The following is a 23108-nucleotide window of genomic DNA, read 5'->3' as shown; positions in this document are numbered from 1 at the left end:
GTTTACGCCATTCTCCTGCCTCAGCCTCCCGAGTAGCTGGGACTACAGGCGCCCGCCACCTCGCCCGGCTAGTTTTTTTGTATTTTTAGTAGAGACGGGGTTTCACTGTATTAGCCAGGAGGGTCTCGATCTCCTGACCTCATGATCCGCCCGTCTCGGCCTCCCAAAGTGCTGGGATTACAGGCTTGAGCCACCGCGCCCGGCCTCCGGCTAATTTTTTTTTGTATTTTTAGTAAAGATGAGGTTTTACTGTGTTAGCCAGGGTGGTGTGGGTCTCCTGACCTCATAATCCACCTGCCTTGGCCTCCCAAAGTGCCGGGATTACAGGCGTGAGACACCACGCCGGCCAAAAACCTGTTTCTTATCTCACGAGAGCTTTCTCTTTTTTTTTTTTTTCTTGAGAAGGAGTCTCACTCTGTCACCCAGGCTGGAGTACAGTGGCATGATCTCAGCTCACTGTAGCCTCCACCTTCTGAGTTCAAGTGATCCTCTCACCTCAGCCTCAAGAGTGACTAGGATTACAGGCGGGTGCCACCACACCCGGCTAATTGGCTAATTTTTATATTTTTAATAGAGTTGGGGTTTCACCATGTTGGCCAGACTGGTCTTGAACTCCTTCTCTCAGGTGATCCACCTGCCTGGACCTCACAAAGTGCTGGAATTACAGGCATGAGCCACCACACCAAGCCCTCGTGAGAGCTTTCTTAATTGTCTAACTACCATCTTTAAAAAACCAGGTGCAATTCCTCAGAAACAAATCCAGTTTCAACAGATAAACATTAGCCTAACTGTCCTCTCCAACTACAAAACACCTTAAAATACAACTTTTTTTTTTTTTTTCCGAGACAAAGTCTTGCTCTGTCACCAAAGCTGGAGTGCAGTTGCGCGATCTCGGCTTACTGCAAGCTCTGCCTCCCAGGTTCAAGCAATTTTCTGCCTCACCCTCCCTAGCAGCTGGGATTACAGGTGCCCACCACCATGTCTGGCTAATTTTTGTATTTTTAGTAGTTTCACTGTCTTGGCCAGGCTGGTCTCGAACTCCTGACCTCAAGTGATCCACCCGCCTCAGCATCCCAAAGTGCTAGGATTACAGGCGTGAGCCACCGCGCCCGGCCTATAACATTTAATATGTAGCTGGGCGGCCAGGTGCAGTGATTCACGCCTGTAATCCCAGCACTTTGGGAGGCCGAGGCGGGCAGATCATGAGGTCAGGAGATCAAGACCATCCTGGCTAACGTGGTGAAACTCTGTCTCTACTAAAAATACAAAAAATTAGCCGGGTGTGGTGTCAGGTGCCTGTATTCCCAGCTGCTTGGGAGACTGAGGCAGGAGAGTGGCGTGAACCCTGGAGGCGGAGCTTACAGTGAGCCAAGATCATGCTACTGCACTCCAGCCTGGGTGACAGAGCAAGACTCCGTGTCAAAAAAAAAAAGAAAAATGTAGCTGGGCTGGGAAGCAGAGGGGTGGGGAAAGAAAGTCGAGGAACTCCCTAGGGCAAAAAAAAAAAAAAGTCAAAGATGAATATTTAAACAGCAGTAAACAAATGAGATTCTGCAGAGTCTAAAGCATTTGGGTTTTAATGGCCGGGAAGGGATAAAAGATAAAGCCTTGGGTCAACATTAAGAAGCAAGTTAGAATTCAAAATTCCTCATGAAGCCAGAATTTTCAGTGAAAGATAGATTAGGAAAATGTCACCCTCTGGCATAGGGAAATTAATGGGAAATTAATAGGAAATTTGTCTGTGTTTGCTGGGGCTGTAGACATGAGGTGGGAAAATGGGTGTTGTGGAATTGTCTTCTCTACCCTCTTGCATTTTGGACATTTAATATGTTAGTGAATACCCATTAACAGGCTAAGTCATTAACATTAGGTGGGTCTAGACTGGTGATAACTGTTGAAGCTGTGGAGGGGCATATTCTCAACCCAAGTCATTGCAGACTTCTAGTTAAAACCTGATATAAATGAGCTTATATTCTGAATTTATACAATTTAGGATTAGACTCGCTCCCTCCAGAATTTTAGGTAATAGGAATATCAGAGTATTAACAATTATGAGAATCATAAGATAACAAGACACTATTAAAACATAAGGAGAGATGGGGGGAACAGAACTTACAGAAATTTTAAAATAAAGTGAATAACTTATTCAGCAAATTAGAAATAGTTGGATTGAAAGGTGAATTTGAATAAGTCACTCAGGATGCAGCAGAGAAAAAGAGATGGAAATATGAAAGAGGTCAAGAGACAAGAAGGATAAAATGAGAAGGTATAACATGTTTGAAAAGAGTTCCTGAAGAAGATAAAGAAATTGAGGAGGGATGACAGTCAGAGAATGGCTAAAATTTTTCCAGAATGGATGAAAGACATAAGTCCTCAGATTCAGAAGCCCAGTAATCCTGAGCACTACAAAATAAAAATAAATCTACATCTAGACACAATATTGTAAAACTTCAGAACATTGAAAAACAGAATGCTAAAAGCAACCCAAAAGAAAAGACCTATTATTTGCAAAGGAAAGACTATCAGCTTTCCTTGATTTCTCAACAGCAGCATTGGAGGCCAGGAAACATTGGAATAATTTTTTCAAAGTGCTGAGAAAATAATTGACCGCCTAGAATTTTAAACATAGCTATACTATCAAGAGTAGTATGAAATAAAGAGCTTTTCAAAGAGACTAAGAGAATTTACCATTAACAGACCCTTGCTAATTGAACTGCTCAAGGATGTACTTCAGGAAGAAGAAAATTGAACCTAAGATGGAAGAAATAAGATCTAAGAAGGAATGGTGAGCTAAATAATTGATAAGCATGGGGTAAATCTAAATAAGCCTTGACTTATTTAGTAATAATGATGATCATATATTGTCTTTAAAGTCAGATATGTCTGTTGACATTTTAAAGATACCAGTAAAATAATGTGAATGGAATATATAACTTCTAAACTAGTAGTAGAGGATTAAAGAGGAAGACCATGATGAAAAAAATTAATCCAGTAAAATTCAGGATAAATAGAAAGACAGCACAGAAAAAAAGGGTACATGGAAATCATAAAATGACAAAATAAATAAATTGTACTAGTAATTAACAATAAAGGTAAATGGATTATGAACACTGATAAAAAGGAAATGATTAATCAGAGTAGTATTCTCAGGTTTTCCTGTGTGCTGTTACAGGAAACATAAAATATAAGGACTCAGAAGGTTCAAAGTTAGAAAGATAGATTAACAAGGTGACTATTAACCAAGAAAAGTATAATAATATTTTTATCAGATAAAACAGACATTAAAATAAAAAGCATCACTGAAGGTAAATAGGGCCACTATATAATGTAAAAGGAAAAATTCACCAGGAAGTTGCTAAACTCTTATGTACTTAACAACCTAGCCTCAAGACATTTAAGAATTGCATGTAAATAGCATATCTTAGGGGAGATTTAACACACCTCTGTGAGTAATTGATGGCCAAGTTTGTAAACAATTAGTAAGGATAAAGGAAAGCTTGAATAACAATATACCTTTTATATAATGGACATATATAGAAACCATGCTGTCAGCCGGGCATGGTAGCTCATGCCTATAATCCCAGCACTTTGGGAGGTCAAGGCAGGCAGATAACGAGGTCAGGAGTTCAAGACCAGCGTGGCCAAGATAGTGAAACCCCGTGTCTACTAAAAATACCAAAATTAGCCAGGCATGGTGGCGTGTGCCTATAGTCCCAACTACTTGGGAGGCTGAGGCAGGAGAATCGCTTGAACTTGGGAGATGGAGGTTGTGGTGAGCCAAAATCGCACCACTGCTCTCCAGCCTGGGCAACAGAATGAGACTCCATCTCAAAGAAAAAACAAAAAAAATATTAAAGTGCAGTCATAGTGGCCGGGTGCGGTGGCTCAAGCCTGTAATCCCAGCACTTTGGGAGGCCGAGATGGGCGGATCACGAGGTCAGGAGATCGAGACCATCCTGGCTAATACGGTGAAACCCCGTCTCTACTTAAAAATACAAAAAACTAGCCGGGCGACGAGGCGGGCGCCTGTAGTCCCAGCTACTCGGGAGGCTGAGGCAGGAGAATGGCATAAACCCGGGAGGCGGAGCTTGCAGTGAGCTGAGATCCGGCCACTGCACTCCAGCCTGGGTGGCAGAGCAAGACTCCGTCTCAAAAAAAAAAAAAAAAAAAGTGCAGTCATAATTCAAGAATTCTTAATATTCCCAAGCATAAATGGAAAATTTATATAGACTGACCAGGGATTATTCCAACAGCAAGTTTCAGTAAATACCACTTATTAATATCACACAGATCCTGTTCTCTAACCACAGTGCTGTTAGGTCAAGTCAGTGGCAAAAAAAAAGCGCAACCAAAATACCCCATATTTTTGGAAATGTAATGCATTATAATACTTAGTGATTTAAAAAAGCAATCCTGATGGAAATTAGACAATATTTAGAATGGAATTATGAGAATAATATATACTGAAATTTGTGAGATGTGGCCAATACAACACTTGGAAGAAATTTTAAGCCTTCAGAAATTTGTATTAATGAAGAAAGAACACCAACTGAAAATTAACAAGCTAGGTGTCTGACTTAGGAATTGAGCAGAGGGCCGGGCGCGGTGGCTCAAGCCTGTAATCCCAGCACTTTGGGAGGCCGAGACGGGCGCATCACAAGGTCAGGAGGTCGAGACCATCCTGGCTAACACGGTGAAACCCCGTCTCTACTAAAAAAAATACAAAAAACTAGCCGGGCGAGGTGGCGGGCGCCTGTAGTCCCAGCTACTCGGGAGGCTGAGGCAGGAGAATGGCGTAAACCCCGGAGGTGGAGCTTGCAGTGAGCTGAGATCTGGCCACTGCACTCCAGCCTGGGCGGTGGAGCGAGACTCCGTCTCAAAAAAAAAAAAAAAGAATTGAGCAGAGGCCGGGTGCGGTGGCTCAAGCCTGTAATCCCAGCACTTTGGGAGGTCGAGGCGGGCGGATCGTGAGGTCAGGAGATCGAGACCATCCTGGCTAACACGGTGAAACCCTGTCTCTACTTAAAAAAATACAAAAAACTAGCCAGGCGAGGTGGCGGGCACCTGTAGTCCCAGCTACTCGGGAGGCTGAGGCACAAGAATGGCGTAAACCCAGGAGGCGGAGCTTGCAGTGAGCTGAGATCTGGCCACTGCACTCCAGCCTGGGCGGCAGAGCAAGACGCTGTCTCAAAAAAAAAAAAAAAGAATTGAGCAGAGCAGTAAGTTATGAGGGAAATTACAGATAAGAACAGAGATAAGTAAAATATGAATCAAAAAAACGGAACAGCAAAACCAAAAGATTCTCCTGCCTCAGCCTCTTGAGTAGCTGGGATTACAGGTGCCCATCACCTTGCCCGGCTAATTTTTGTATTTTTAGTAGAAACGGGAGTTTCACCATGTTGACCAGGCTGATCTCGTACCCCTGACCTCAAGTGATCCACCTGCCTCAGCCTCCCAAAGTGCTGGGATTACAGGCGTGAGCCAGCATCCCTGGCCCAAAAGATGTTTCTTTGAAAGGACAGCTAAAGGCCGGGCGCGGTGGCTCAAGCCTGTAATCCCAGCACTTTGGGAGGCCGAGACGGGTGGATCACAAGGTCAGGAGATCGAGACTATCCTGGCTAACACGGTGAAACCCCGTCTCTACTAAAAAATGAAAAAAACTAGCCGGGCGTGGTGGCGGGCGCCTGTAGTCCCAGCTACTCGGGAGGCTGAGGCAGGAGAATGGCGTGAACCCGGGAGGCGGAGCTTGCAGTGAGCTGAAGTGAGCTGAGATCCGGCCACTGCACTCCAGCCCCGGCGGCAGAGCGAGACTCTATCTCAAAAATAAAATAAAATAAAAAAGAAAGGACAGCTAAAACTTATGAATGTGGTAAGACCACCAAAGAAGAAAAGAGGGCACAAACAATGTAAAGAATGAAAAATGTACAAATTTTAAAAGGTGAATATTATAGTATATGAGTTATATATCATTTTTTTAAAAGAATAGAAAAAAAGATACTCGGCCGGGCACGGTGGCTCAAGCCTGTAATCCCAGCACTTTGGGAGGCCGAGACGGGCGGATCACAAGGTCAGGAGATCGAGACCATCCTGGCTAATACGGTGAAACCCCGTCTCTACTAAAGAATACAAAAAACTAGCCGGGCGACGAGGTGGGCGCCTGTAGTCCCAGCTACTTGGGAGGCGGAGGCAGGAGAATGGCGTGAACCTGGGAGGCGGAGCTTGTGGTGAGCTGAGATCCGGCCACCGCACTCCAGCCTGGGCGACAGAGCCAGACTCCGTCTCAAAAAAAAAAAAAAAAAGAATTTTTCATTGTTCTCTTATTCATACCTCAACATTCCTGAAAGTGTGCTTTGGCCTACTTAGTCCTGCAAGATGCTCCATGACAGAGAATTCTGTAGCCAAGGAAAGGAAAAGAGAATAAGTATAGGTGGTTATCACTTTTTTTTCTTGAAGATAGGCTCTTGCCCTGTTGCCTAGGCTGGAGAGCAGTGGCATGATCATAGCTCATTGCAGCCTCAAACTCCTGGGCTCAAGTGATCCTCCTGCCTGAGTGTCCTAAATAGCTAGGAATCCAGGCGCTTGCCACCACACTGGCTGATTTTTTTATTTTTTGTAGAGATGGGATCTTGCTATGTTGCCCAGGTTGGTCTCAAACTCCTGGCCTCAAACAATCCTCCCGCCTTGGCCTCCACAAGCTCTGGGATTACAGGCATGAGCTACCATGCGTGGCCTGTTCTCAGGAGCATGGATGATAAATTCTGAACAGTTTAGCAGTATCAGAAATTTTCAGATGTGGAGAAAGAGGAGTTCTCAAACTGCTAGTTTGAGTATAAATTGGTATAACCAACTTTTGAGAGCAGTTTACCAATATCTAGTAAAATTAAAGATGCTTAGACTTTAAAACCTAGCAATTCTAAGTATATAGTGTAAAAACACTCTCATATATCCACAAGAATTCATGACGAATACACAACATTGCAAAATTATAAGAATAAAGGAAAAATAAAACCTTAGTATTCATCAGCAGAAGGGTGGATATATGGTTCTATACGATGGAGCCCTTGTAACAGTCAAGAGAGATGTGGATCTCAAAAAATAACATTAAGTGAAAAAGGAAGCTGATGAAGAATGCATATAGTAAGGTGCCATTTATACAAAGATTAAAAGCATACAAAAAATGCTGTTTACCTACAGAAAAAGTGCAGTTTACCTACAGATACAGAAAAGGTCAATAAACATGCACAGAACTGTTAACCCCAACTGCAATAAGAGGGAGGAGGTGGAATGGAAGGAGTAGGGGGCTTCTGCTGTACCTACATATATATCTGAAGGAGATAAGAGCAAACTTTTTAAATTTAAAAAAGGTAGATGATGGGTGTAGAAACTTCCAGGCTGGGTGCAGTAGCTCACGCCTGTGGTCCCAGCACTTTGGGAGGGCTGGGCTGGAGGATAGCTTGAGCCCAGGAATTCGAGACCAGCCTAGGCAACATAGTGACCCCATCTCTGTAAAATATAGAACAATTAGCTGGACACAGTGGTGTGTGCCTGTGGTCCCAGTGACACGTGCCCTTGGTCCCAGCTACTTGGGAGGCTGACTCGGAAGGATCACTTGGGCCCGGGAAGTCGAGGTGGCAGTGAGCTGTGATTGTGTTACTTGGCAGACTAGGCAACAGAGCTTGACCCTGTCAAAAAAAAATAAATTTTCTGTATCTTTTCATATTCTTGAAATAACTCATTAAAAAACAAAAATTGTGCCAATTCCAGTACTCTATTCTAGGGATCTTTTTTCTAGGAATAATAAGGATGAACAACCCTGCCACTGTTATGATACCCCCGGGTGGAAATGTGTCATCTTCCATGATGGCACCAGGCCACAATCCAGAGCTGCAGCCCAGGACTCCTCGCCCTGCTTCTCAGTCAGGTAATGACTTCCAATCTTTGAGGATGAAGAGTCTGAAACTTTCTGCACAGATCATTACAAAATTCAGTTATCTCTGATGCTGAATTTCTAATTTCCAAACTCACACTGTCACCTTCTTTACAAAATATGACCTGATTTCTTCGAGCTAAATGTCATTATTTTCTTTTCAGAATTTCTCATTGTTTTCTTATCAGTTATACCGTAACTTTTCTAAAAGCGTGCCTTGGCCTGCGTAGTCCTGCAAGATGCTCATTACGTAGAATTCTGTAGTCAAGTAAATTTGGTAAATGCATCATTCTTTACCCTCCCTCCTGGAGATTCAAAAGTAACATATTGGAGGCACTGAAAGCCCTACAGTGAAGAAACCCATCTAAGTTTGTTAGATTCATTGTTTCCAAAACCTAATTGTTTTGTTTTCTTATAACGCTAATTAACATAGTTCTCCAGAATATGATTTGGTAAATACTGCTCTCCATGTTTTACATTTTGCTTTTAATGTCCACTACTGACCAAGCTCTTTTTAAGGCAGAATTCATCATCTTGGTATGTTGCTTCACACATAGAAGGTATTCACAAGCATTTATTTTATCAAACAGTACCAGCAGATTTTACTCTGTATATCCAGAATTACAAAGGCCACTGCTCTAGGATCTAGATTGCAGTAGGTTACTTATTGCTTTGTTGACTATCTTTAAACAGATGCAATGGATCCACTCCTCTCTGGGCTCCATATACAGCAGCAAAGTCATCCCTCAGGATCTTTAGCTCCCCCACACCACCCAATGCAGCCTGTCTCTGTGAACAGACAAATGAACCCAGCTAATTTTCCCCAGCTGCAGCAGCAGCAGCAGCAGCAGCAACAACAACAACAACAGCAGCAGCAGCAGCAGCAGCAACAGCAGCAACAACAGTTGCAGGCAAGACCCCCACAGCAGCATCAGCAACAACAACCACAGGGAATTCGACCCCAGTTTACTTCCCCAACTCAGGTGCCTGTTCCTCCAGGCTGGAACCAGCTGCCTTCTGGAGCCCTTCAACCTCCTCCAGCCCAGGGTTCTCTGGGCACAATGACTGCAAACCAAGGGTGGAAGAAGGCTCCCTTGCCTGGCCCAATGCAACAGCAACTCCAGGCAAGACCATCCTTAGCTACGGTACAGACGCCTTCCCACCCTCCCCCTCCATATCCCTTTGGCAGCCAGCAAGCCTCACAAGCCCACACAAACTTTCCTCAGATGAGCAACCCAGGCCAGTTCACAGCTCCTCAGATGAAGAGTTTGCAGGGAGGGCCCTCTAGGGTCCCAACTCCCCTGCAGCAGCCCCACCTCACCAACAAGTCTCCTGCCTCCTCACCCTCCTCCTTCCAGCAGGGATCCCCTGCATCCTCCCCAACGGTTAACCAAACTCAGCAGCAGATGGGACCAAGGCCACCTCAAAATAACCCACTTCCCCAGGGATTTCAGCAGCCTGTCAGCTCTCCGGGTCGGAATCCTATGGTTCAACAGGGAAATGTGCCACCTAACTTCATGGTGATGCAGCAGCAACCACCAAACCAGGGGCCACAGAGTTTACATCCAGGCCTAGGAGGTGAGGAACACTGTAGCTATTTGTGTTGGTAAATTTGCTGGAGCTAGATCTTAGTAGAACTTCAGTTTTTAGAGTTAGTGGAGGAAGTGAAATAAGGATGTAATTATTTGGTTTTGTGGATATGGTGGTGACACTTGATATAACTTAGTTAACTTGATACATTATGCAGCATCTTACTAGTTAAATTTAAGCTAGCTCTCTGAACTGAAATTCAGGTAAAAGTCAACGTAGAGATGTTCATTTTGTTTTTCAAATTATTTTTGCTTGATCTTGTACTAGTAAATTAAAATGTCCAGAAGAAAAATGCATTTTGTTAACAATTTAAACTTCTGAGTTGCTGAAAAATTAAGATTATACAATAGAGCAGAAATAAAAAGAACAGGGTCTCATTGAAGAAAAGGCCCTTTTAGTTATCAATTTTTATAATCCTAGTTAATAAAATAGTAAGCATGATACTTGTTACGTTTGATTAAAGTATTAAAGGGGAATAAGTTCAGAAATCATTGACTTTTATAGTTTTATAATGCCAATGCCTGCTCCTTAGAGAGGGAATTCCACCAGTTATACCTAAAGGAGATTTATTTATTTATTTTGTAAGGTGCCTCTTGTATGAAGAAAAAGCAATGGAGCTTAATGTGTGAGAGGTAAAACGATTACAGTAAAACTTATCCATCTCCATGTTTATTATTTATTCTTATTAATCATTGATCTAGTGCACATGAATGTGCTTGGAGCTTTTCAGTAAGGTATAGAGTATCAGTAATACTGTCATCTGATAAACATACTCCCCACCAAAAGACACCCATTGCCTACCCAGAAAAAAATCCTTGCATCTTTAGTGCGACATAGCAAAGGCATGTTCCCATGGTTTCTGGTGAAGTTAAGTTGCTCATCAGCCTTTCACTCTCTTGTAATTAATTTTGCTGACATGCAGGCTCTAATATTTGAATCGTAAGGAGTTCTTAGAAAATGCAAGAATGTTTCAGCTCCAAATTTCACTGTTCTGGGTATCTAGCCCTGGATCAGTGGAAGCTGGGTAGTCCCTCCTGCAAATGTGATTACTGATATAATTACAGTGGGAGCATGCAAATGGGACTCGTCACTGTTAAAGAAAGGACAAATGCATATTTGTCTACAAAGAGTTTTTCAGGACATTGAAAATTTGGCCCTTAAAAAAATAAATGGCTGGGCGCAGTGGCTCACGCCTGTAATCCCAGCACTTTGGGAGGCCGAGGCGGGCGAATCACCTGAGGTCAGGAGTTCGAGACCAGCCTAGCCAACATGGTGAAACCCCATCTCGACTAAAAATACAAAAATTAGCCGGGTGTGGTGGTGCACACCTATAATCCCAGCTACTCGGGAGGCTGAGGCAGGGAGAATTGCTTGAACCTGGGAGGAGGAGGTTGCAGTGAGCCGAGATTGTGCCACCACACTCCAGCCTGGGCAACAGAGCGAGACTCTGTCTCAAAAAATAAAAATAAAAGTAAATAAATAAGTGAATGAATATAATAAATTTTTAAGTGAGTTTAGGTCTTGATGCTTTCATAGAGCAGATGATATGCTCACCTAGGTGATCTGGCCACATCAAGGCCTGTGTTGTAAATGATAAGTGGGTTCTGAGATTCTCATTATTACAAATTTTCTAAAATTAGCCCTTCCAAAAAGGAACTGATACTTGAGAAAGATTCCATTAGAGTATAGTTTTTGGTACCAAAGCTGTCAGAATCACAGCAAACCTTATGAGAGGAAAGCATAATGATTAATATAGCATCACTTTGAAGCTCCCATGAACTGTTTCCAATCTGTCTCTTCCAAAGAGACAAGCGCAATACTGGGGGGAAATTTTCTGCAAAGGAGATTGTCATCAGTTTCCCTCAAAGGAAAAAAAATCACCAATCTATCCTTAATATCAGGACCCATCTCTTTGTTTTATACTATTTCACATCAATTTGTTTGAAATGAGAGAATTTAGCATATTCCTTTGGTGCCTGTGTTAAAATATGTAAAGTTTTGGCGTCCACTGTTAATTACAGAGAAAAGTGAGCCCTCAAACCTTGCTGTGGCGTGGCCTCAGATCACATTTAGGGAGCAGATTGCCATCTTTTCCTTGGCATGTTCTAAGTGTAAATTTTTTAGTATTTATTTTTCATTTTGACAATGCCTCATATAAGAGATTGTGTTGATTTTTTTAACCATCTTTCCCAACCTTATTATTAAAGATCCTACCAGTGTGACAGAGAGAGCTAAGCCAGTGGAGACTTCATGCAGCTCATCCTTCCTTATTCATTCCATATCTAAGCAAAGGTATAAATTTGCTAGGTAACTGCCTTACTCATTGTTTTCTATTAAGGAATGCCTAAACGCCTCCCACCTGGCTTCTCAGCAGGACAGGCCAATCCGAATTTTATGCAAGGTCAGGTGCCTTCGACCACAGCAACCACCCCTGGGAATTCAGGAGCCCCTCAGCTGCAAGCAAATCAAAATGTTCAGCATGCAGGTTTGTTTTCTGTGATTTGTTCAGCCAGCATTTATTGAGCATTGTGTGGTAGACTTGATAGACAACAGGAGTATACAGATAAATAGTAAGTCTTGGTCTCTCCCCTTAATTTCAAGCCCAAAATAATTATTCTTTCAGGGCAGTAACTTTTGTCAATGTATCAAAAGTCAGTAAAATGTCACAGGAACTCAGAAACATCTAAAAGGAGATGGAACTTGAGTTAGAGCAGGAATCAGCAGTTTGTTTTGTTTTGTTTTTTTTCTCTGAAGGGGCAGATAGTAAATATTTTTGACTTTGCAGGTTATATAGTCTCTTGTTGGAGCTACTCAACTTTGTTATGATACCACAGAAAGTAGCCATAGACAATACATAAACGAGCATGGCAGCATTCCAAGCGCTTGTTTATTTACAAACCAGCAGAGGGCCATAGTTTGCTGACCCCTGAGTTAGAGCTTGCTCAGGTAGTAAAAGGGAAAAAGGCATTTCTGGCAAATGAAAACCACAGACACAAAGGCATGGAGGCATGTTTGGACAACTGCAACTTTTTACATCTCTACATGATACATGTTAAGCTTTGTTTATGCTGAGTGTCTGAATTCTGGTTTACAGTGTGATATTTTTCAAACTTCTTCAGTTCAGATTTAATACCAACAGTGTACTACAAAAAGAAGAAATTTTGGATAGGAAATAAGATACAGGGGAATGGCTAAAAAGTATTTGCAAAGCAGTAATGTATAAGCAAACTTCATGTTTCTGGTTGCTTAAGGACCACATGACTAATCCTCTTACCCTTTCTCGTTTAAGCAGTTTGGACTGAGGTAGTGCAACTAGTTTCTGAATTCTCATCCCCACTGGAGTTAATTTAGTAATGTGACTCCAACTTTAATTGTAAATCACTAAGGAATGAGACAAAAATCTGACTTTTACAAAAAAAGTTCACACTATTTCTGGCAGGGTAACGGAAGGGTAGTGCAAACTGCTTAAATTTCCCTATCTGCTAAAGCAAAACTTCATTCCTGAGTTACATGAATTCATGTTTTTTTTTGTTTGTTTGTTTGTTTTGTTTTGTTTTTTGAGATGGAGACTCACTCTGTTGCCCAGGTTGGAGTGCAGTGGCACGATCTCAGCTCACTGCAGCCTCCACCTCCCGGGTTCAGGCAATTCTCTGCCTCAGCCTCCTGAGTAGCTGGGATTACAGGCACCGGCCACCACACCTGGCTAATTTTTGTATTTTTAGTAGAGACGGGATTTCACCATGTTGGCCAGGCTGGTCTTGAACTCCTGACCTCATGATCCACCCGCCTCGGCCTCCCAGAGTGCTGGGATTACAGGCATGAGCCACTGTCTGGCGAATTCATTTTTTTTTATAGAAAGTTTTAAAACAGGCAGGGTGCGGTGGTTCACGCCTATAATCCCAGCACTTTGAGAGGCTGAGGCAGGCGGATCACTTGAGATCGTAAGTTTGAGACCATCCTGGCCAACGTGATGAAACCCTGTCTCTACTAAAAATACAAAAAAATTAGCCGGGCATGGTGGTGCACACTTGTAATCCCAGCTACTTAAGAGGCTGAGACGGAGGTTCACTTGAACCTGGGAGGCAGAGGTTGCGGTGAGCTGAGATCACACCACTGCACTCCAGCCTGGGCAACAGAGAGAGACTCCATCTCAAAAAAAAAAGTAAGTTTTAAAACAATGACAAAATCATTTCTCATTGTTGCACCCTATCATAGCTATTTTGTGTTTTTATATGGTACCTTCCACGTGTACATTTTTTCGTTTGTTTTCTTTTTGTTTTGTTTTGTTTTGTTTTGTTTTTGAGATGGAGTTTTGCTCTTGTGCCCAAGCTGAAGTGCAGTGGTGTAGTCTCGGCTCACTGCAGTCTCTGCCTCCCAGGTTCAAGCATTTTTCTGTTTCAGCTTCCCAAGTAGCTGGGATTACATGCCCCGCTAATTTTTTAATTTTTAGTAGAGATGGGGTGTCACCATGTTGGCCAGGCTAGTCTAGAACTCCTGACCTCAGGTGATCCACCCACCTCGGCCTTCTGAAGTGCTGGGATTACAGGCCACTGTGCCTGGCCCACATGTACATGTTTTGATTTCCCCATCCTATCTAAAGTAGCTCTACTCCTGTCTCTTACTTTCTCTTCTCTTACCCTATTTTCTCTTGTTAGCTTTTACTGCTTCCTGAAAAAATACTTGTCTGTTTGTTAATTGTGTCTCTTGCCAGTTAGACTGTAGGCTCCAAGGATGCAGGGATTTGGTCTGTCTTGTTTATTGATGTTACCTCAGCACCAAAATGCCTTCCACATATTAGGTACTTAATGAATAATTGTCAATTGAGTGAATATATACAGTATATTTAGTGTATACAAGCATATACAGTGGTCGTGGAGTTCCACTTTGAGTTTATAAGGCTGGTTTAGAAAATCTTCCTTGGAGTTCAGGAAAAGTCTGGATAGTGTGAACAAGGTAGTTTGCCCCTATGCCTTCATAGTTGGAGCATGGACTGGCTTCATAACTTCATTATAGGGAACTTTCTAGTCCCCATTTAAAGGTGAAAAATAAGGCCAAGTGCGCTGGCTCATGCCTGTAATCCCAGCACTTTGGGAGGCTGAGGCGGGTGGATCACCTGAGGTCAGGAGTTTGAGACCAGCCTGACCAACATGGTGAAACCCTGTGTCTACTAAAAATACAAAAGTTAGCTGGGTGTGCTGTTGTGCACCTGTAGTTTCAGCTACTGGGGAGGCTGAGGCATGAAAATCACTTGAACCCAGGAGGTGGAGGTTGCAATGAGCTGAGGTTGCACCAGAGCGAGATTCTGTCTCAAAAACAAAACAATAGAAAAAGTGAAAAATAAAAGGGATAAAATAAACTACAAAGTTATTCAATTAAATGGGGAGATAATGCAAGTAGCTATAGGAAAATTCCAAAGACCCAGTAAATAAATAAGCACTACAGCAAGGCGGGTAGCAACTTTTGTCTAAATTAGAAATAGCTGAGAAGACTAGGACATGTGCCACATGATTCACCAGGGACTGTGCAGGATTTGCAGCTTCCAGATGGGTCATCTAGTCAGTTGGCTCCCACCAGAGGCTCAGCTTCCAGATCAAGATTAACTACTTTTTACCACATCAGGGCAGAGGAAACCTGTCCTTGGTGTTCTTTTCTTTGAAGTGCAGCATCCAGATATCACACACATAGCCTTTGAGAGTCATTATTATTATAGTTTTCCAAGAAGCATTTTTAAATGTCCTCATCATTGTTGAGGTTTTCCTAAGAGGACACTTCACATTCTTTGTTTCTCTGGCTCATTTATAGCAGAGTTATTTCACAGCCTATAGTGCTTTTTAAATTTAATTTAATTTATTTTTTGAGATAAATAATTAAGAGGGTTTCTCTCTGTCACCAGGCTGGACTGCAATGGCGTGATCTTTGCTCACTTCAACCTCCACCTCCCAGGCTCAAGCAATTCGCCTGCCTCAGCCTCCCAAAGTGCTGGGATTACAGGCATGAACCACCCGAGCCCTGCCACTACAAGTCATTTTAAAACAATGAGATGCTGCCTTTCTCATTATTTAATCTGAAAGAAAGTAAACTTTCTTAATCTTTGATATGTTAAATCTTTAAGATACCATATGGGAATATAGAAACTTTCTCCTTCTCTATTATATGGTCATTGGGAATGTAAGCATTTATCCCACAGCCACATCTTCATAGTTTAGAAAACTCACAGGAAGTATGTCAACAGCACATTTATGTTGGTCAGTGGATGTATGGGTGATGGATGTCTTTCTGAGTAATGTAACTTGAGTATCTTAATACCAATAAGATAAAAATATTTCTGAAACTATGACTTTTTTTTTTTTTAAGGTGGTCAAGGAGCTGGTCCTCCTCAAAACCAGATGCAGGTGTCCCACGGGCCACCAAATATGGTGCAGCCCAGCCTCATGGGAATTCATGGCAACATGAACAATCAGCAGGCTGGTAGTTCTGGGGTTCCGCAAGTGAACCTCAGCAACATGCAAGGCCAGCCCCAGCAGGGCCCACCATCTCAACTGATGGGCATGCACCAGCAGATCGTGCCCTCCCAGGGCCAGATGGTCCAGCAACAAGGAACATTGAACCCTCAGAACCCTATGATCCTTTCAAGGGCCCAGCTTATGCCACAGGGCCAGATGATGGTGAACCCTCCGAGCCAAAATCTTGGGCCCTCGCCCCAAAGGATGACCCCACCCAAGCAGATGCTTTCCCAGCAGGGCCCACAAATGATGGCACCACATAACCAGATGATGGGGCCTCAGGGACAGGTTTTGCTCCAACAGAACCCAATGATAGAGCAGATCATGACCAATCAAATGCAGGGGAATAAGCAACAGTTTAACACTCAGAACCAATCCAGTGTCATGCCGGGACCAGCCCAGATAATGAGGGGACCAACTCCGAACATGCAAGGAAATATGGTGCAGTTTACAGGACAGATGTCAGGACAGATGTTGCCCCAGCAAGGGCCTGTGAACAACAGTCCATCTCAGGTTATGGGGATTCAGGGGCAGGTCCTGCGGCCACCAGGGCCCAGCCCACACATGGCCCAGCAGCATGGTGATCCTGCTACTACGGCAAATAATGATGTCAGTTTGTCTCAGATGATGCCTGATGTTAGCATGCAACAAACCAACATGGTCCCCCCTCATGTGCAGGCCATGCAGGGAAACAGTGCCTCGGGAAACCACTTCTCAGGCCATGGGATGTCTTTCAATGCGCCTTTCAGTGGAGCTCCCAATGGAAATCAGATGTCCTGTGGTCAAAATCCAGGCTTCCCAGTCAATAAGGATGTCACGCTAACGAGCCCATTGTTGGTCAACTTATTGCAGAGTGATATCTCTGCAGGCCATTTTGGGGTAAACAATAAGCAAAATAATACCAATGCAAATAAACCAAAGAAGAAGAAACCCCCTCGGAAGAAGAAAAACAGTCAGCAAGATCTAAAGTAGGTTGTGATGGTTTTGCCTCAAATTTTATTCATTTGTTTTCTATGTGGATAACCTTTTTTTGATGGAAAATTTTACGTAATATAAAACTAGAATAGCATAATGAAATCCCCCTGCTTCAACAATTATCAACTCATAGCTTATCTTGCCTTCGTCTGTACTCTCTTCCATTACCCTCTTGAGTATTTCAAAGCAAATTCACTTGGTAAATATTTCAGTGTGTGTCTCTAAAAGATAAGGACAGTTTTTAATATGCCCGCACAATATTGTTAGCACACCTAGAAAACTAATACTTCCTTAGTACTCATATCCAGTGTTCAAACTTCCCTGATTATCTCAAATTTTTTTCTTACAATTTGTTCAAATAAGGATCCAAACAAGATTCATATGTTGCAATTGGCTGGTATATCTCTTAATTCTACAGTGTCAGGGGGGTTTTGGCAATCAGAGCCTGAAAAGTAACCAGTGCTTCCATATGGTACCTCCACAAAGCACTGACTTCAGGCCTATGATGGCTATTGGGGAACCAGAGAGGCCAAATGTGTTTTGGAAATTAAAACTACTGCTGTCTCTCAAATAGAAATGGTTTCTTTGCACAGGTGCCTTTCCTTTAAAGGCTCTTTATCATCCCTAGAAGCTTAAAACCCCACGCTAAGATGATTGGACCTTTTAAATCAGTTACCCTTTCAGTAAACGTTCTCCAGGTGAGTTATATTGCAAGATCATAGCAGGAAAGGCAATTAACAATTTATATTTCATTTCCTGAAGCTAAGTATTAATTTGTGTTTCTGGGTTTGATAAAATGTTTCCAGAAGGAATATTCATTGAGCTGTATTTTGTGCCTTTAATCATAAAACTAAAATTTAGAGACATTTATTATGAGGAAATAATGGCTAATGAATGTAAAACAGGTTAATTGAAACAAATTGTTAGAATTATAGAAAAAGAATCAAGAAACTTTATTTCAACAAGGTTAAATGTTCAAAATTAAACCAACTACCTTTATCCCAGCCTTCCCACAACATTCTTTGTACTGTGTTATATCATGCTCACTTGCTGCTTCTTGAATCTTATACTTTAAAAGCTTATCATTAATTATTATTAATAATCTATATTTTTCTGAATTCAAACTTAATTATCTAATTTTTCTGATATCTCTTTCTCAGTTAAATTCTTTACTAGTATCAATCTGTGGGAATAATTATTTAATAAATATTTTATTCTCTCGATAGTCTGGGAGTAAAATTGCAAGGTTATTCAGTTGCCTCTAGTGTGTGCATTTTTTGCCATCTTCATCAGCCCTTAGGGAAATTGCTTACTTAGGTCTACAAATTGTGAAAACGACCTTATACAGCATCAGGACTCCTAGGAAAGGGAGACAGTGGGTTTGCAGGAAAAGTACCTGCTTCCAGCTCTACCACTAGTTCACTGTGAAATCTTGGGCCTGTTTCACACATCTTTTGGGGCCTTTGTTTTCTCATTCATAACATGAAGGGGCTGGACCAGATATTTGAGATTTCTTAGCTCTACAATTTTCTGAAAGTAAAGGTTACCACTGAATCTTTGCTTGTAATTTAAAGTGAGAGAAGTTTTACGAGGAGCAACTTGTTACAGGGGTCTGGATGTGCTAAAGATCTGCTTCAGGTTCTAAATTTCCATGTGCTAGGGGGCTTTTAAAATGGATTTTGTTGGCTTATGAAACTGTACACAGTAGAGTGAGAAAAAACACTACCTAGAAGTGGGTGAACAAAATCAGGGCAAAGGGAAACTAAAGATAGAAAAGAAAAGTACAATTAGTACTGAGATTACAAACAAAATGAGGCCCGTGAGCAGTCTTGTTCTTTGAGAATGTGGATGTTAGTAGCTACATTTTCTTCATTTTTTTCTTCCCCACTAAAAATTTTAAGCTACACCCAGGTAAAAGTGAAGGCATCTCAAAGCCAATAGAGATGTCTGCACATTCTGCAGCAAAATTTTTGTTGTGGTGGTCTCAATCTTTATTTGTTCTCTGAACACCATTTCCATCAGCCAACCTATACAACCTTTTGCAAGGTGTTATGAATTGAGCCCCCACTGTTATAGCCACAAAAAAGAAACAATCAGACCCCTTAGTTGAATTTGATCGCTACATTGAAGATAGTGTGGTTTCACAGGAATAATACCTTATAACATTGATAGCCCTATGATCAAGTCTTAAAAACATCTAATAAATGAAAATTATTACATCAGGAATTTGTGGAAAGCATTTTGAGTAAATACAGTGCTGTTAGATTAAGTGGATTTTAACATTTAATGAAATTGCCAGATAATTTTTGTGCCAATATTTAATGTTTTATCCAAACTAGAGAGAGATGAATAATGGTAATACAAACATTTTAGTTCTTCAGAAATAGGGGAAGGGTTAAGCTAGTTTTGTGTATTTTCTATGCAACTTATTCTAAAATATGTTACTTTTTTTTTTTTTTTTTTTTTTAAGCACCCCAGATACTCGCCCAGCTGGTCTGGAAGAGGCTGATCAGCCACCATTGCCTGGAGAACAAGGAATTAACTTGGATAACTCAGGCCCTAAACTACCAGAATTTTCAAACCGGCCACCAGGTGATAAAATGTTAGCTAGATTATACACTTATCACATGTGCATGTGGCATTACAAGGCTTCATTGTCTTCGAGGAAACAATAGTATTTTATTTTTTTCTGCTAACTAGTCTACTTCAGTGATTTAATGTGTCTCGCCTTGGTATTAAGTAAAAATTTCAAATATAACTTTTGAAGGCACATACACACATTCTATTCAAATTTGTCTTTGTTATTTTAAGTCCTCATAAAATCGGACTGAAATGTGGTTGGGCATGATGGCTCATCCACCTGTAATCCCAGTACTTTGGGAGGCCAAGGTGAGCAGATTGCTTGAGCCCAAGTGTTCAAGACCAGCCTGGGCAACATGGTGAAACTTTGTCTCTACAAAAATTTTTTAAAAATTAGCCGGGTATGGTGACACACACCTATAGTCCCAACTACTCAGGAGGCTGAGGTGGGAGCATCACCTGAGCCCAGGAAATCGAAGTTGCAGTGAGCCATGATCATGCCACTGCACTCCAGCCTGGGCTACAGGGGTGAGACCCTGTCTCAAAAACAAAAAACCTTGAAATGTGAAATGCCTCTTTATTCTTGTCAATGTCAAGGTTCTAGTTGGCATCAGAACAGGATAAGATTAAATGGAGAGATGATTTCACTCTAATCCTGCTTACCTGCCTTTCCTGCAGCATTTCTTCCTGGGGCTTTTTCAAAGCAGGGAACTACCAGGGTTTAAAACGAGACGATCTTTTTTATAGAAGTTTCATTATTGAGTCTTTAAAATATAAAAAAGATATAAAGAAATAAAAGAGACACCCATTTTTCTGCCACGTAGGTTAATAATTTATAATAAATAGGACCAATATTGGAAGCCCTCTTTGTTGTACCCTCTCTGATTATAAAATAATGCTATCCTTTAAATGTTGAAAAATTATGTCAAAGATGGAAAAGCTCCTAAAACTAGTTCATTCAAACATAGATATTATAGAACCAAGGCCAGCTGCCACAATATCTCTAAACCTGGTTATCTTGGCCTGAGCAATGACTTGTAACTTTATTCCCCTATGACACGGTTGAAGATGCACAATCCTTCACACTTAGGCTACTCTCCCCTGTGTGTACAGAGGGTATGTTTTGTTTCTTCCTCACTAGTTATTTCAGCTCCTTTTTGGCATGAAAATGAGAGTGACATTATTTTAGGAATAAACTTTAATCTACCCCTGATTTATGTATTTTAAAAGTGAATCCAAACAAAAAGCTAAATCCATCATTATATCAGTATTTTGTGTTATTTATTACAAATTGTTTGGGCATATCACACTTCCCATGAGTGAGATGCAGCGGCATAGCTGAGACTGGGTGGTCATCAGTCTTTGGGGAGTATGTCCAGAAGGCATTGAGAGCAGGAACATGCCTTCTTGCCTCAGATACATCTGAACTCTTCTATATTATATGAATCCCAGGGTCTTTGTATACATTTATTGCCTTCTTTCTGCAAACTGGGGACCTGCAGGCTGAATTTGGCCTATAATGGGTTTGAGTTGCTATGCAGTGTCTTAAACAAAAGTCTGAATTTAAATGCCTTTAAACAGGGCATCTGCTCTGCAGTTTGGCACTGTTGACAGGACTCTTGCTGTCTTATACCAGTCCACTTCTATTCTCTACTACCTGCCTGACCCCTAAAGGCATAGGAGTTTGCATTCCCTGAGTAATAAATTTGGTTTGTGATTGTGTTATGGGCACTGTGTGTGTCCTGGCTTTCCCTCTTCACCATTCTGTCACATCAACCCCAATCTGTCTTATCATTAGTGCCTTTTGGACTGCTGCCTCCAGCTTCTAGACTCTGTAGCAGCCATGCCCTTAACTGTTACCTTTAAGGGGCTGCTGTATTGTCTATGCTGTCCTCTTTGGTATTTACTGTCTGGTGGGCTGATTTTAAAGATAAAAGGCATCCATGTCATAGCCCTGACATCAACAGGCTTTTGCAGAAATTACGATTTTCTTAATGTGGAAACCCCAGACTGAATGTGAAAAATAGGAACCAGCTGTATTTGACTATATAGTCTAAAGGACGATTGAACCATAGAAATGCCATATGTTATTGGCTTTATAAAGGTCAAGAAATTACTTGGGCCTAAAATAAAAAAGGATTTTTTAAAAAATCTTCAAAACTGGACTCTACACATTGTATTCGTTGATACCGTGGAAATCTTTGGCCAGAAGACATTAATTAGCTATTGAGTACTGAGTCTGACCCACAAAATTTGGTAGCTGCTCTATGAAAATGTTGAGTCAGCATTTCTTTTGACTGCCAGAGCCAATTACTCTTATTCCTACACCTTCTTAAAACCTCCCCAATGTACTCTTCATGCAACAATGGAATAAATCTAGTTTGTGGAACTGGAATTGTATCCCGTATATGCACAGCTGTATGCCCACATTTTCCCACAGAACCACCGTTGTTCTTGGTTTGCGTATCTTTTTTTTTTTTGAGATGGAATTTTGCTCTTGTTGCCCAGGCTGGAGTGCAATGACGCGATCTTGGCTCACCACAACCTCTGCCTCCCGGGTTCAAGCGATTGTCCTGCCTCAGCCTCCCGAGTAGCTGGGATTACAGGCATGCGCTACTATGCCCAGCTAATTTTGTATTTTTCGTAGAGACGGGGTTTCACCATGTTGGTCAGCCTGGTCTCGAACCCCTGACCTCAGGTGATCTGCCCGCCTCGGCCTCCCAAAGTGCTGGGATTACAGGCATGAGCCACCGCACCTGGCCAGTTTGTGATCTTTTTATCTTTTCTGATTGTAAGGTTTGGGTTCTAAAATGCCAAGTAAAATCTTCACAAAAAAGAGAATAATTTGAGATGTTGCCCTCTGCATATCTAGAAGATATTGTCCTTCAGGGTTCTTTTCCCAAAATTATTTTTTATTCCTGAGGGCTATGCTTCCGCCTTACTTATTCTCCAACTGTGGATTCATGGAAAATATTCTCCAAATAGAGATTTGCATTAAGAAAGTTAAGTGCAAATTAATATCCATAAAAACTTCAGTGCCCTAATTTTATTTTCAATGTGTATATCAGCTTCCATTAACTCCTACTGTTTATTAAACTGATTTACATCTGAGGGGCAATTTTAATTCAGTTGGTTTCCCCCAAAGGATTAATCCCGAAGGATGCGGCATAGTGTATGGAGCCAATGAATTGGAATAATTTTAAATTCCTCTTTCTTAAGGAACTGAATCCTAGAATTTTATATTTTACTTCAGTTGAAAGAATAAAAAGGCTGTCTTCAATGCTGTTATTTTCAACAAAACCACATCTTTAAAAAAATTATTCCCATACTAACAGAAGAAGTGAATCCTAAATGCTTTACTTCATTCACAAGTACATTGAAATATTGATTATGACTACATGAGATCTGAATCTTGGGTAGACAGGCACTTGCTGTTGATGGAGTTTTTCTCATTTCATCTGAATGTTTGGCTGGTATAGACACAGCCATTTTCAGTGCATAGCACAGAAAATCAGGCTCTTAGTACAGTCATG

The 23108-nt window shown here is 41.6% G+C and overlaps 1 protein-coding gene across 7 annotated transcripts in view; it reads left to right on the top strand.

Moving 5' to 3' along the window:
* The window catches only part of NCOA6 (nuclear receptor coactivator 6), a 119778-nt gene that overhangs the window by 67252 nt on the left and 29418 nt on the right, over positions 1-23108 (top strand). For 4 of the 7 annotated variants that reach the window (XM_033186180.1, XM_033186178.1, XM_033186184.1 and 1 more), the window contains 5 exons: positions 7793-7921; positions 8621-9505; positions 11856-12002; positions 15872-16988; positions 19466-19587. In XM_033186180.1, coding sequence (XP_033042071.1) covers positions 7793-7921; positions 8621-9505; positions 11856-12002; positions 15872-16988; positions 19466-19587 — 2400 coding nt within the window. Of the gene's footprint in view, positions 1-2697; positions 2786-7792; positions 7922-8620; positions 9506-11855; positions 12003-15871; positions 16989-19465; positions 19588-23108 lie in introns of all 7 variants that reach the window. The other 3 variants (XM_033186183.1, XM_033186182.1, XM_033186181.1) reach the window with 3 other exon arrangements.

This window comes from Trachypithecus francoisi, unplaced genomic scaffold (genome assembly GCF_009764315.1).
Source record: "Trachypithecus francoisi isolate TF-2019V2 unplaced genomic scaffold, Tfra_2.0 Lachesis_group21, whole genome shotgun sequence".
NCBI classification, from domain to species: domain Eukaryota; kingdom Metazoa; phylum Chordata; class Mammalia; order Primates; family Cercopithecidae; genus Trachypithecus; species Trachypithecus francoisi.
This window is presented reverse-complemented; position numbering and strand designations above follow the sequence as displayed.